The sequence below is a fragment of the Staurois parvus genome, unplaced genomic scaffold, assembly GCF_062004578.1.
Source record: "Staurois parvus isolate SC_StPar_1 unplaced genomic scaffold, SC_StPar_1.0 ptg000097l, whole genome shotgun sequence".
Lineage (NCBI taxonomy): Eukaryota > Metazoa > Chordata > Amphibia > Anura > Ranidae > Staurois > Staurois parvus.
Window position 1 is genome coordinate 5,270,721 of NW_028317893.1, and position 15,586 is coordinate 5,286,306.

A 15,586-nucleotide genomic window follows, 5' to 3' on the forward strand; every position below is an offset into this window, starting at 1 on the left:
TGCCAAGTGCGATCACAAAGGGGCTTGTTAGCTCCTCTGTGAAGGCTATAAAGTTTGATGAAAAAAAAAAAGTAAAAAAAAACACTTACAACGGAATTAAGGCAATAAAGAGTCATTTGAAGAATTTGGCAAATATTACCATTATGTCTCATGGCTTACTATTATCATTCTGGGAAAAGGATGTTTCAGACTGTAGTTACTCCCATTTAAGAGTGGGAGTTTTACTCCCATTTGCAAACACCCAGCTGATGGTGCTGCATTTGGTCACCAGTCTTTAGAGATCCCTTTATACAGTCAGGTCCATAAATAATGGGACATCGACACAATTCTAACATTGTTGGCTCTATACACCACCACAATGGATTTGAAATGAAACAAACAAGATGTGCTTTAACTGCAGACTGTCAGCTTTAATTTGAGGGTATTTACATCCAAATCAGGTGAACGGTGTAGGAATTACAACAGTTTGCATATGTGCCTCCCACTTGTTAAGGGACCAAAAGTAATGGGACAGAATAATAATCATAAATCAAACTTTCACTTTTTAATACTTGGTTGCAAATCCTTTGCAGTCAATTACAGCCTGAGGTCTGGAACGCATAGACATCACCAGACGCTGGGTTTCATCCCTGGTGATGCTCTGCCAGGCCTCTACTGCAACTGTCTTTAGTTCCTGCTTGTTCTTGGGGCATTTTCCCTTCAGTTTTGTCTTCAGCAAGTGAAATGCATGCTCAATCGGATTCAGGTCAGGTGATTGACTTGGCCATTGCATAACATTCCACTTCTTTCCCTTAAAAAACTCTTTGGTTGCCTTTGCAGTATGCTTTGGGTCATTGTCCATCTGCACTGTGAAGCGGTGTCCAATGAGTTCTGAAGCATTTGGCTGAATATGAGCAGATAATATTGCCCGAAACACTTCAGAATTCATCCTGCTGCTTTTGTCAGCAGTCACATCATCAATAAATACAAGAGAACCAGTTCCATTGGCAGCCATACATGCCCACGCCATGACACTACCACCACCATGCTTCACTGATGAGGTGGTATGCTTAGGACCATGAGCAGTTCCTTTCCTTCTCCATACTCTTCTCTTCCCATCACTCTGGTACAAGTTGATCTTGGTCTCATCTGTCCATAGGATGTTGTTCCAGAAATGTGAAGGCTTTTTTAGATGTCGTTTGGCAAACTCTAATCTGGCCTTCCTGTTTTTGAGGCTCACCAATGGTTTACATCTTGTGGTGAACCCTCTGTATTCACTCTGGTGAAGTCTTCTCTTGATTGCTGACTTTGACACACATACACCTACCTCCTGGAGAGTGTTCTTGATCTGGCCAACTGTTGAGAAGAGTGTTTTCTGCACCAGGGAAAGAATTCTCCGGTCATCCACCACAGTTGTTTTCCATGGTCTTCCGGGTCTCTTGGTGTTGCTGAGCTCACCGATGCGTTCCTTCTTCTTAAGAATGTTCCAAACAGTTGTTTTGGCCACGCCTAATGTTTTGCTATCTCTCTGATGGGTTTGTTTTGTTTTTTCAGCCTAATGATGGCTTGCTTCACTGATAGTGACAGCTCTTTGGATCTCATCTTGAGAGTTGACAGCAACAGATTCCAAATGCAAATAGCACACTTGAAATGAACTCTGGACCTTTTATCTGCTCATTGTAATTGGGATAATGAGGGAATAACACACATCTGGCCATGGAACAGCTGAGAAGCCAATTGTCCCATTACTTTTGGTCCCTTAACAAGTGGGAGGCACATATGCAAACTGTTGTAATTCCTACACCGTTCACTTGATTTGGATGTAAATACCCTTAAATTAAAGCTGACAGTCTGCAGTTATAGCACATCTTGTTTGTTTCATTACAAATCCATTGTGGTGGTGTATAGAGCCAAAAATGTTAGACTTGTGTCGATGTCCCAATATTTATGGACCTGACTGTATAATCCTAAAAGGAGCAATGTTTCCCAGAGTGGCAGAGCTGCTCAGGGGTGCAAGCACTCAAGCATCCAATCCTAGGTGGCTGAGGCGTTCCCTGCCCTGCACCAACAAGGTTTTTTGCTTGTTGATATGTCATGTTTGTCTGTTTATTTGTGTTTCTACTCAGGCATGAAAACAAGTTATTTTATATACACTCACCGGCCACTTCATTAGGTACTCCTGTTCAATTGCTTGGTAACAAATTGCTAATCAGCCTATCACATGGCAACAACTCAATGCATTTAGGCATGTGAATCCAAAGTTCAAACTGAGCATCAGAATGGTGAAGAAAGGGGATTTAAGTGGCTTTGGTTGTTAGTGCCAGACAGGCTGTTCTGAATATTTCAAAAACTGCTGATCTGGGATTTTCACGCACAACCATCTCTAGGGTTTACAGAGAATGAATAATATTGATACTTCCATGCTATAATGTACAAGTGACACACCTAAATTACTACAAATAAGCAGCCACCACAGTATTGCAGGCAACAACACAAAGACATATAAAACACAAAAATGCCTCCTTAACAGAATATTAGTGATGTCATATAAATTCCAAAATAAAACAATAGATTGGGAGAGTCCACCATCACCAACACCCCAAAAAAATGCTGCCTTTTACCAGACCATAACGACCCCTCGAGTATGGGTGAAAAAACGCAGTACAGATTCCAAATGTAGATTGTGAACCTGAACACTCTTTGGCTCCAAAGGGACAAACTGGCCACCAGGTGTTGAATGGAGGAAACGCCTGCGGGGTCACTTTCAAAAGATGGCCATAATCAAGACTTTGGCTGCCAACTGGTAATCTGAGCATAAGGCTAAAGATGGACCTGTAAAAATGAATTATCCTCATAGAGGACAATATCATTCAAAGAGCAAGAAAATCCCCATAGTGTAGTACTGCCTTTCTCAACCAGGGAGCCCAGGCACCCCAGGGTGCCTTCAGGCTTCTTCAGGGGTGCTTTGGCAAAATGCCCAACAATTGTATAGAAGCCAGCAGGTGGATCCATCCTGCCGTTTAGTACACAAAGCCTTAGGTTTTCATTGTGCATTTTTATGACCTCCTAGCTGCCAGCATCCTAACAACCAAATACATCATCAGTTGATAAAGAGGATGTTGGGTGCATGCACCTCATCCTTGCTTGGCCCTCTCCTGCCCCTCTCCATCAGCACTGGGGTCACATTAGCAGAGTAAGGGAGAGAAAATGAGAGAGACACACTGGAATACTAGTCAATACCAGTGTTCAAAGGTGTATTTGCTTTGGAAGAATAAATCACCTCTAATGTTGGGTGTACTGGATGTGTGTAGAATAGTTTTTTTACATTTTAGATTGGGGTGCCTTAAAATTGTGCAAACTTTTAAAGGATGCCTTGAGATTATCCATAATTTTAAAGGGTGCCTTGACTGAAAAAAGGTTGAGAAACACTGGTGTAGTATATTCAAAAGGATTTATTGCCTTAAAACGTAGTATTGAACATACATCAAAGAAAAGGTAAACACAGCATGTCACCATATATCCCAATGGTATATTTCAAACCCATAAGATGGCCGCCACGTTCCGGTACGTGCTGATGTAACGTGCTGTGGCTCCAGGGAGCATGACGTCAGCACGTACCGGAACGTGGCGGCCATTTTATGGGTTTGAAACATACCATTGGGATATATGGTGACAGGCTGTTTTTACTTTTTCTTTGATGTATGTTCAATACTACAGTTTTAAGGCAATAAAACCTTTTGAATATACTACACTATGAGGATTTTCTTGCTCATTGAATGATATTGTCCTCTATGAGGATAATTCATTTTTATAGGTCCATCTTTAGCCTTATGCTAGGATTACCAGTTGGCAGCCAATGTCTTGATTATGGCCATCTTTTGAAAGTGACCCAGTAGGTTTCCTCCGTTCAACACCTGGTGGCCAGTTTGTCCCTTTGGAGCCAAAAAGTGTTCGGGTTCACAGTCTACATTTGGAATCTGTACTGCGTTTTTTCACCCATACTCAATTGAGGGGTCATTATGGTCTGGTAAGAGGCATTTTTTGGGGTGTTGGTAATGGTGAACTCTTTCAATCTATTGGAACTTTTTATTTTGGAATTTATATGACATCACTAATATTCTATTAAAGAGGCATCTAATTCTATCTATACCGGACACCATATGTATTATATGTACCATACACCATATTTATATATTCTTTATTTTTTTTATTCTTTATTTTTTTTATTCTCCTTTATTTTATTATGATTATCCGAAGCGCCACACCTTTATGTTTACAAAGAATGGTCCAAAAAGATAAAATATCCAGTGAGCGTCAGTTGTGTGGACAAAAAGCCTCATTTATGTCAGAAGAGAATGGGCAGGATTGAGATGATAGAATGGCAACAGTAACTCAAATAGCCACTCATGACAACCAAGATATGCAGAATACCATCTCTGAACGCTCATGTCAAACCTTGAAGCAGATGGGCTACTAACAACAGAAGACCACACCGGGTGCCACTCGTCAGCTAAAAACAGGAAACAGAGGCTACAATTCGCACAGGCTCAGCAAAATTGGACAATAGAAGACTGGAAAAATGTTGCCTGGTGTGATGAGTCTCGATTTTAGCTGCAACATTCAGATGGTAAACAAGTAAACAAACATAGTAAACAACATGAAAGCATGGATCCATCCTGCCTTGTATCAATGGTTCAGGTTGGTGGTGTAATGGTGGGGGATATTTTCTTGGCACACTTTGGGCCCCTCAGTACCAATTGAGCATCATTTATGTATGTTGTATTGTTGCTAACCCTTTGTGGCTACAGTGCATCTTCTGTTGGTTACGTCCAGCAAGATAATGCACTATGACACAAAGCTCAAATCATCTCAAACTGGTTTCTTGAACATGACAATAAGTTCACTGTACTCCACTGGCCTCCGCAGTCACCAGATCTCAATCAAACAGAGCACCTTTGGGATGTGGTGGAATGTGAGATTTGCATCATGGATGTGCAGCCGACAAATCTGCAGTAACTGTGCGATGTTATCGTGTCAATATGGACCAAATTCTTTGAGGAATGTTTCCAACACCTTGTTAAATCTAAGTCATGAAGAATTAAGGTAATTCTGAAGGCAAAAGGGGATCCAACCTGGTACTAGCAAGGTGTACCTAATAAAGTGGCTGGTGAGTGTATATGGATAATTCTATAATAATACTTTGGGAAAGAATGATACTGGACCATACTGATTTAGTTCTGATGTTTAATCAATACCTATTGTTTATTTTACAAAACTATTATGTTTGGTTTGGTAAAGGGTGGCATTTGCATAATATGATGTTGTTTCAAATAGGTTTCCCCAAACATTTTCAACAATTTTGTGGAATGTCAGAGGTGTTAATGACCCCATTAGGAGACACACTGTGTTTGATCCCATTTTGTTTTATGATCCATCTGTTACCTGCCTACAGGGAACACAGACTAATTCTAAAACCTGTAGATTTATTGCTAAAGGGTTTTCACAGTTTACAGTTCATTCATATTATTTTTCTTATGCCCAGGGAGTTACTCTACTGGTAAATAAAAAAGGTTTTGTTTTCCTGTAGGTGGGTACAGGTGGTTAAGGCAGTTAGATATACAATATTTTTCTTTACTGTCTTCTGCAAGGTTTAGGATGCATCTTAGCTGTTATGCTACCTATTCTAATGAGGCTCTGAAAGGATAAGATCTCCTTTTGCACAAAAATAATACATTCACAATTTTTTGCAGGTAAAAAAATATGTACATTTATTATTTTTGCCTACAGGAGCCTGTACAGCATTGCACCAGCGATCAGCAGATTGCTGGTGCCATGCAGATCTCCTGCAGATCTGTCAGTATATCTGCTGACCCGTATGGGAGGTATGGGCACGCAGATATACTGACAGGAAGATTCAGTTAACTATCATGGCGCTCCACAGCGTCGTAGTAGTTCATTGAAAACTACAAGCCTACAGTCGCTAAGGCTGTTGGGACTTGCAATTCATTCACAGAACTCTGTGAATGAATGATGCGGGCGTGTGGGCGAAGCCCCGCACGGCCGTGCTGTTTTAAAATCTGACACAACACGAGGAACTTCTCCCTATACTTCTGTCAGAGGGAGGGGGGCAACGAGCGGTGGCTGCAGCATTGGGAACATGTAAAATGGGTGGAACATGTAATATGTTCTCAAAGGTGAACTTATCCTTTAAAGCCCTTGTCAAATTTTTAAAAGACTTACTACCTATTCATGTGTTAGGAATTGCCAACATCAATAACAGCATGAACCCTTATATGGATCGCAATCCCAACCCCCCTTTACAGGGAAAATCTGTAACAACCCCTTTTGCCCATCTTTGCCAGGAAATGGAATTGCAGGAATTTTGGACCCCTCTGTAAAATATTCCAACTTTTCTAAAACTCATAATCCCAAATTGATTTAGCCAGGACCACTATCACATTACTTCCATATCTTACGGAGATTGAGATTTTGCCCAAGTCCATTTCAAATCATTCCCCTTTGTACTGGCCCAAATTAACAATTAACTATATTCCCCCCCCCAACCTTCTTTGGGTTGAGAGGTGGAAGTGTTTATGGCCTGCAATGTATCGTCATATACTATAGGTAATGTGTGGGATGGCCTGAAAGCATGTATGAGATTTTTTTTTTTTCTAAAAGTATAAACCGCTATAAGTCAGTCACTAGATCTATTGAGGAGATTCTTAGAACAAGGGTATTAATAGCTCAAGAAAAATATGTTATCTTTCCCTCCCCTAAAGCACACACAGAATGGCTTCAAAAGCATTAACAGTTACCCATCGAAACCTTCTTCACTCTGCTACAGACTGCCTTTATGACAAAATCGCACCCTGTCTACAACACCTTACTGTCATCCTCTCTGGACATACTTTCTACTCTCTCCACCCACAGAACCAGGCCTCGCCTGCCAACACACTGACAAAGAGATGACACCAGAAGTCTGCCAAATACTGTTGTGCTCTTGATCAAGTGTGGCAAAAACTTAATCCCTGCAAGACTTCACTTCTTCCCTTCTCAAATACAACTCCTGCCTCCACCCTGCTAAACTACCTAACTACACCACTCTCATCAAAACCCTCTCCTCCAATCCTTGTTAACTCTTTATCCTTAAATTCTTACTTAATCCCCACTGTCTCCACCCACTAACTTACTTACTGCCCAGGAGACTGCCAGTTATTTCAGAAACAAGATTGACAATTCGTGATGAGATCTCCAGTGTCCAGTTTTCTCCTCCAACCAAAATACCAGGTCCAACACCACACTCAATACTTTCCTTCTTCGACCCTGTTACCACTAAGGAAGTTGCCAAACTCCTTTTTGAGGTCCACCTCACCCATAACAATTACTACGGCCCCCTTCCTGCTCTATCCTAAACTCTCTAACCCACATCTTCAATCCCTCCCTTTCCACTGGCACTTTTCCCTTCCCACTCAAACATGCATGGGTTGCCCCCATACTTGGAAAAACCCTTTCTGGACCCCACCTGTTTGAATAACTTAAGACCCTTCTCTCTGCTCTAGTTTGCTTCCGAGCTTCTTGAGCATCTTGTCCACAACTTCCTACCTCACTGATAACAATCTTCACCTTCTACAGTTTGGCTTCTGCCCACAACATTCCACTGAAACTGCTCTACTAAAACTCATAAATGACCTACTAACTGCTAAAGCCAACAGACACTACTCCATACTCATAGTCATGTTTTCACTGTCTTTGACAGTTACATTACATCGAGTTTATATAGCGCCAAAGGGTTTGCTCAGCACTGTACAATAGAGGGGGGTTAACCACCCACTCCTCCTCAACTTCACTCCCTTGGGCTTTGTGACTCTGTTTCTTCCTGGTTGTCCTCTTACACCTTCAGTGTCACCTACAACACCACTTCTTCCACTCCTGTTCCTCTTTCTGTTGAGGTACCCCAAGGCTCCATCCTTGGGCCCCTCCTATTCTCTCTCTACATCTCTTCCCTGGGCCAGTTGATAACCTACCACAGCTTCCAATAACACCTCTACACTGATGAAACCTAGATCTCTCTCTCTACTCCCTAGCTCACCCCCTCAATGTCTTCATGTTTCACAAACTCACTGAGCGACGTATCAGTATGGATGTCACTCCATTTCCTCAAACTCAATCTGTCTAAAACTGAGATTTGAATATTTCCTCCTCCCCAATCCCCCCTCATGACTTTACCATTAAGATCAAAAGCATAATTATTGGTCCCTCTGCCTATGCCAGGGGGCTAGGCGTCATCCTAGACTCTGACCTCTCCTGCGGGCCCCACATCTGATCACTTGTCACCTTACCCTCCAGAACATTTCCAGAGTTTTCCCCTTTCTAACTAATAACTCCACAAAAAAACGTATTCTCTCCTTGGTTATATCCCACCTTAATTACTGTAAATTCCCTTTTGACTATAGAAGATCTTGAGAAGGCCATTAAGACTTTTCCCAATTCAAAAACTCCAGGGGCAGATGGTATACATATAAGAGGTATATAAAGATTTTCAGAAGGTTATCATTCCGCATCTATTTGATACTTTGAAGGATGCATTGAAAAACTGTTCTCCCTCCTGAATCCGTGTATGAGCCCATTATAGTTGTGGCACCAAAACAAAAAGTAAAGACCCCCATTTACTGGATTCATATCTTCCCATATCGCTGTAACCACGCATGTAAAAAACCTTGAGTAAGTGTTGGCTTTGAGATTAAATTAAGTTATCTTCACTGTAGTGCATCCGGATCAAAATGGCTTAAGCCCCTTGAATCGACAACCCATATTATTAGAAATACCTTTCTTAATATGCAGGTCTGCATGCTTAACCCTGGCAAACGAGCCTTGTTCGCTCTTGATATATCAAAGGCTTTTACTAGTGTGGAGTGGGATTATTGGGCAGCTCTGACTAGATTTTTCTCAAGTGGGTGAAACTCCTTTACGTGAATTCAAGGGCCAGAATTAGAATTAAATCACTTTCCTTCCCCTTTGCACTACATAGAGGGACCAAACAGGGTTGCCCAGTCTTCCTTGCCATTTGCTTTGGAAATTGAGCCCCTTGCAGCATGGGTGAGGCTGGACCCTACCATTATTGGCTTTAAGAGGGGCTTGACAGAGGAGAAAGTAGTGTTGTATAGGGGCAACACTACTTTTGTCAGATACAAAATGATCTCTTTCATGAGTCCTGAGTTTTCTGAATTCTGTATACTGTATATTCAGGTTTGGGTTAAGGTGGTACAGCAAATTACTTATTTGGACTTTCAATTTACTCCCTTTATTAATCAATATATTGAACTTAATGAGTCTCCTTTACTTCTGATGTTTACGTTAAAATGTCAACCTTGGTGTAAACTTCTGTTATCGGTAGGATCAATCGGATCAAAAGGGTTTGAATTCCCTAATTCTTGTTTATACTACATAACTCCTCTATATGGATCCCATTGAACATATTAACACAATTCCCAGCCATATTTTGGGAATTATTTTGGAGGAAGAAGCAACCTAGAATAGCTTAACATTTAATACCCTAAAGATCTGAGAGGTCTTTCATTGCCAAATACTTGTCTAAATTTTCTGGCTTCCCAGTTACAATATCTTTCTGGTTGGAATCATCCTGTTATTTGCATATGTTATATACATACCAGCTATGCATAATCTATTTTGAAATATTTATTTGATGGTCACAATCCTTTATTAGCTTTGTAACCTCCAATTTACACAAAGTTTCTTCAAAATATTTTACTGTCCATCTAATGGGGAAACTGTGGGAGTGTTTGAAAAACAAACTCCATTTAAATTAAATATACAATATGGGAGAATGAAGCACTTCTTGAATTCATAAAATTGCAAAGTTTTGGTGGTTGGAAGATGGCGAGCTTAATAACGATCACACAATTATATTCTGGGAATCAATTAAAATAATTTCATCAATTATAGGTGGAGCTCAATCTATTATTGCACCATACAGCCCAGGTTCAGTTTGGGGTGTGAGGGCTAGTAGTTGATGAAACTGAGATAATACATACGATTAAATCGAACAATAAAGCTCTGATATCCTCCTTATATGTTCATTTATTAAATACATTTTGGGTAGTGTCCTCCTTAGATCTAAGGTTAAATTTTAAGAGGATTTGGGTGATCTTTCAGAGGAAATATGGAAAGAAGTGCTTCATAATCTTCCATCTGTTTCTCTTTCCCCGTCACCTACACTAATGCAATTCTTTTTTCTTCACTGAGCATATAGGACACCAGCAGTCCTCTATTCTATTGACTGGAGGGTTTCTGTAAAATGTAGTAAATGTGGCATGGAACCAGGTGATTTGGTGCATCTATTGTGGAGATGCCAAAAATAATGAGATACTGGGACAATATTAGTTCTGAAACAAATGAGGTATATACAAGGGGTGTTCAAGTCAAACATGGACTTTTCATTTTCCAGGTAAAAAATGGGATGCTAGTGTGGCGTTACTACATGCAGTAATAGGTGGGAAGTGTGTCCTATTACTGATAGGCGGCGCACATATTGCGGGCTAGTCCAGAGCCCATTAATCAAGATAAATAAAGAAGAAATCCTCTTGTGCTGCCATACCGAATATGATAGTGTTCCCACAACACTAAAAAATAAATGAAATAAATAGTGCTGCGCTACCAACTAAACCTAACCATAAAGCAAAAAGTAAACACCTGGCAGAGCCCCTAACTAAGGTAATATAAGTGCACACCTTGAAAATAACCAAGCACAAGTGAATGAAAATATCCAAAAAGAATAGATGCCCTGGTAGGCAATACCAAATATGAACAAATCAATACGTGCAACTTCAACATATGTGCAAATAGATAATCTGAGTAATATATATCAAGATATAAATAATAATATTATATATATTAAATAAAAAGAAAATATTAAATAATATTAAAATTAAAAAAAACAACCGGTTCAGCCCTCAACCCAGTGACAGTCTGTGAATAAATGTATGTAGTAAAAATCAAGATCTGTAATGCAGAAAAATCTTCAAATCAGCATATATTCCACACGTGATTTGAAAAGTGATCACCCTTAAAAATCTTCCACCAGCTAGCATGCACGCTCACCTCCCATTTTGACCTATAGGGAAAATAGGTCAAATACACTTTAATATCAACCCAAAATCCAACCAGCTCTCCTCTGTAAGTGTACTTTACTGGCTCCTTCTCCAATTCCTCGCCAGAAATCCGTGTTCAAAAAAACATCAAAGGACATTTCACAGTGTAATACGTCCATGTTTCATGTATAAAAAAACAGGTACAGAATGCTCAACATTAACATTTACAATTAGGCTAGCAGACCCATACAGGCATTGGTAATAAAATACATAGGAACAGGTGTACCAAGATGGCAGCCGCCATCAGACCGGAAATGATTTGGACATACTGATTTGTTCATATTTGGTATTGCCTAGCAGGGCATCTATTCTTTTTGGATATTTTAATTCACTTGTGGTCGGTTATTTTCAAGGTGTGCACTTATATTACCTTAATTAGGGGCTCTATCAGGTGTTTACTTTTTGCTTTATGGTTAGGTTTAGTGAGTAGAGCAGCACCAATTTTTTATTCATTAATCAAGATGGCAGACCACAGTGTTAGTGCGTGCATGGAATAGCACGTGGTGATGAAATTTCTTGTAAATGAAGGCGTAAAATCCACAGCTATATACAGAAGACAGCACAATATGGTGATGAGATGCTTAGCTGCAGTAAGACATTTGAATAGTGTGAGTTTCAAAGACGGCAGTACGTCCATCAGTGATTATCCCGGCCATAGTGGTTCCAAGTCCACAGCAGTCATTCCTGTGAATGTTCAGCATGTGAGGCGCCTGATCCCTTATAATAAACACATAATGCATAACGCTGTCATGAAATTACACAAGAGATGAATTTCATCACTGATGACAAAGTGAAGCAGGCTGTCCCAGGATGGTTCCGGCGTACTGACAAATCTTTCTATGCTGAAGCTTTCTGGACATTAGTTAAACACTGGGATAAGTGTATCAATGTAGCAGGGAACCATGTTGAAAAATGAATGCAGTTTGCACCTCTTGAAATTTGTTCTTTTATTATATGAAAACTCAAAAGTCCCGGTTTGACTTAAACGCCACTCGTAATATATCCAATAGTAACTTCCCACTAACTTGCATTTTTGACTAGATTGATACCACTGATTTAGACAACCCTACTTAACATGCTACAAAGAGACCTCTGTATTACAGTGAGAGTAATAATATTACGATGGTTAGCTAATGTGACTGGATTACAGAACTTAATAAAATACTAGCGTTTAAAAACAATTACATACAAACAAAGAGGCACTATTAAAAAATGTAATTCGATATGGAATCACTGACATGAAATGGGTAAGGATGTTGAACACATCCCTAAGATAAGGGACTGTGAACAGTAGAACCCTCCATTAGGTTAGCGAGAACTAAGGGATGTTTGGTGAAACATTTAGGTCTCTGCCACTGGATATTTGGTTTACATCATCTGGAATATTCCTATTCAAAATGACCAAGTTCAAATGTTATATGCACAGTGTTCATATCTATTTGCTAGTGCATAGCTGTAATTTTTTTTTAGGTTGTCTAATTGTTTTGAGAATGAAGGATCTTGTTTTTTGTGATCGAAAAATAAAGAAATACAATCAGATTTAAAAAGCAACTCCATCACCCTGTGTACACCAACAAATGCGATTTTGCCACACAAGTTATATATCAGTCCATACACTGATCAGCCATAAATGTGAATGTATAATGTGGTGTGAGTTGCTCAGATCATCATCTGCATTGCCTAAGCCAATCATGTAACAGGCTTTTATTTCACAAATAATAGGAGGGCACAACCATACCATGATAAAGCTTGGATTATTCCTGTTTCTCCAGCTGAAGGAGGGAATGCTGATCTCTTGAACATCTCCATGGAAAACTGTACAAGCACTGTGAGTGTGACCGCTTAAGATCAACCTTGGCTGAAGTAAATGCAGCAGCTACATCAGAAGACAGAAAACAGTGTAAGTACATGGACATTAAGAGGTGTCTCAGATTTTTTTTTTCTACAGAATCTACTTACAATTTTAATGGTAATATTCTACTGTCTATACAGCTCAATAATATAGTGTGAAAGTGAAACTCTGGTAAAGATACAACACAGCAACATCATATATAATAAATATAATAACAAAGGTCACAAGCAGAAAATGGATATCAATATTTACAGTGATTTGCACAAGCAATCAACCCCTTGAAATTTTCTTTTTGTAGCGACAACCTGGAATTAAAAATATATTTAATTGAGATGTATTACATTTGATTTGCACAATATATATAATGTGTAGTACCTATTGGGTGGCACCATGGGTACAGTAAAGAATATCTAGGGCCACATCCCAACTATGAAGCATACTATCTTTGTAGACAAGGATATGGACTTTGGAGGCACATAACAAACCAATTCAAAAATTATAAAACAAAATTATTATTGACAATATCATAAAACCTTGCACAATCAATACTTAATCTAAAATTATATAAAAATCTAAGCACTTTGTATATCAGACATGGTGTGATCCTCTTATTATACCACATGTGAGGACTAACTATAATATAATATAATATATATACACATACATACAGTATCTCCTAGAAGTGAGTACACCCCTCACATTTTTGTAAATATTTTATTCTATCTTTTCATGTGACAACACTGAAGAAATGACACTTCGTTACAATATAAAGTAGTGAGTGTGCAGCTTGTATAACAGTGTAAATTTGCTGTCCCCTCAAAATAACACAACACACAGCCATTAATGTCTAAACCGCTGGTGACAAAAGTGAGTACACCCCCTAAGTGAAAATGTCCAAATTGGGCCCAAAGTGTCAATATTTTATGTGGCCACCATTATTTTCCAGCACTCTTAACCCTCTTGTGTATGGAGTTCACCAGAGCTTCACAGGTTGCCACTGGAGTCCTCTTCCACTCCTCCATGACGACATCACGTTACTGGTGGATGTTAGAGACCTTGCGTTCCTCCACCTTTGTAAAATATTTACAAAAATGTGAGGGGGGGGGGGGAATTCTCTTCTGTGAAATACTATATATAGACACACACACACACACACTATATTGCCAAAAGTATTGGGACGCCTTCCTTTGCACGCACATGAACTTTAATGGCATCCCAGACTTAGTCCATGGGGTTCAATATTGAGTTGGCCCCGCCCTTTGCAGCTAGACCAGCTTTAATCCTTCTAGGAAGGCTGTCCTCAAGGTTTAGGAGTGTGTCTATGGGAATGTTTGACCATTCTTCCAGAAGCACATTTGTGAGATGAGGCGCTGATGTTGGACAAGAAGGCCTGGCTCACAGTCTCCGCTCTAATTCATCGCAAAGGTGTTCTATCAGGTTGAGGTCAGTCAAGTTCCTTCACCCCAAACCCGCTCATCCATGTCTTTATGCACCCTGCTTTGTGCACTGGTGCGCAGTCATGTTGAAACAGGAAGGGGCCATCCCCAAACTGTTCTCACAAAGTTGGGAGCATGAAGTTGTCCAAAAAGTCTTGGTATGCTGATGCCTTAAGAGTTCCCTTCACTGGAACTAAGGGGCCAAGCCCAACCCCTGGAAAAAAAAAAACCCTCACCATAATCCCCCCACCACCAAAATTTACATTTGACACAATGAAGTCAAGCAAGTACGGTACTCCTGGCAACCACCAAACCTAGACACGTCCATCGAACTGCCAGACAGAGAAATGTGATTGGTCACTCCAGAGAACACAACTCCACTGCTCTAGAGTTCAGTGGCAGCATGCTTTACACCACTGCAACTGATGCTTTCCATTGCACTTGGTGATGTAAGGCTTGGATGCAGCTGCTCGGCCATGGAAACCCATTCCATGAAGCTCTCTACGCACTGTTGTTGTGCTAATCTGAAGGCCACATGAAGTTTGGAGGTCTTTAGCTATTGATTCTGCATCCAGTTGGCGACTTCTGTGCACCGTGCGTTGCAGCATGCGCTGACCCCACTCTGTCATTTTACATGGCCTACCACTTGGCTGAGCTGCTGTTGTTCCCAGTTGCTTCCAATTTGTACCACTAACAGTTGACCGTGGAATAAGTAACATCAAGGAAATTTCACAGATGGACTTACTGCACAGGTGGCAACCTATCCCAGTACCACACTTGACTTCACTGAGCTCCCGAGAGCAACCCATTCACAAATGTTTGTAGAAGCAGTCTGCAGGCCTAGGCACTTGATTTTTTGCACCTGTGGCCATGGAGCTGATTGGAACACCTGAATCCAATGGTTTGGATGGGTGTCACAATACTTTTGGAAATATATCACAAAGTTTTACACCAGTTGTTTCCAATTCCTCCAGGTGATGGTGTGACACTCTGGGGGAAGACAGGTGCCATACTACCTATTGCAGCATCAGAGGCTGGAGTGGATTGTAACCAGGTATCACTTAATAACTGATAGCAATGGAGTCCCTGGAGTTTTCAGAGCCACCTAGGGACAGTACAATGTGGATTTTGAGTTCTAAGTGGAGTTATGA

General features: G+C 40.3%; 1 protein-coding gene across 4 annotated transcripts in view; it reads right to left on the reverse strand.

Moving 5' to 3' along the window:
* Positions 1-15,586, reverse strand: part of MPPE1 (metallophosphoesterase 1) — a 120,192-nt gene that overhangs the window by 15,401 nt on the left and 89,205 nt on the right. For all 4 annotated transcript variants that reach the window (XM_089671026.1, XM_089671027.1, XM_089671024.1 and 1 more), the window contains one exon: positions 12,886-13,023. In XM_089671026.1, coding sequence (XP_089527152.1) covers positions 12,886-13,023 — 138 coding nt within the window. The remainder of the gene's footprint in view (positions 1-12,885; positions 13,024-15,586) is intronic.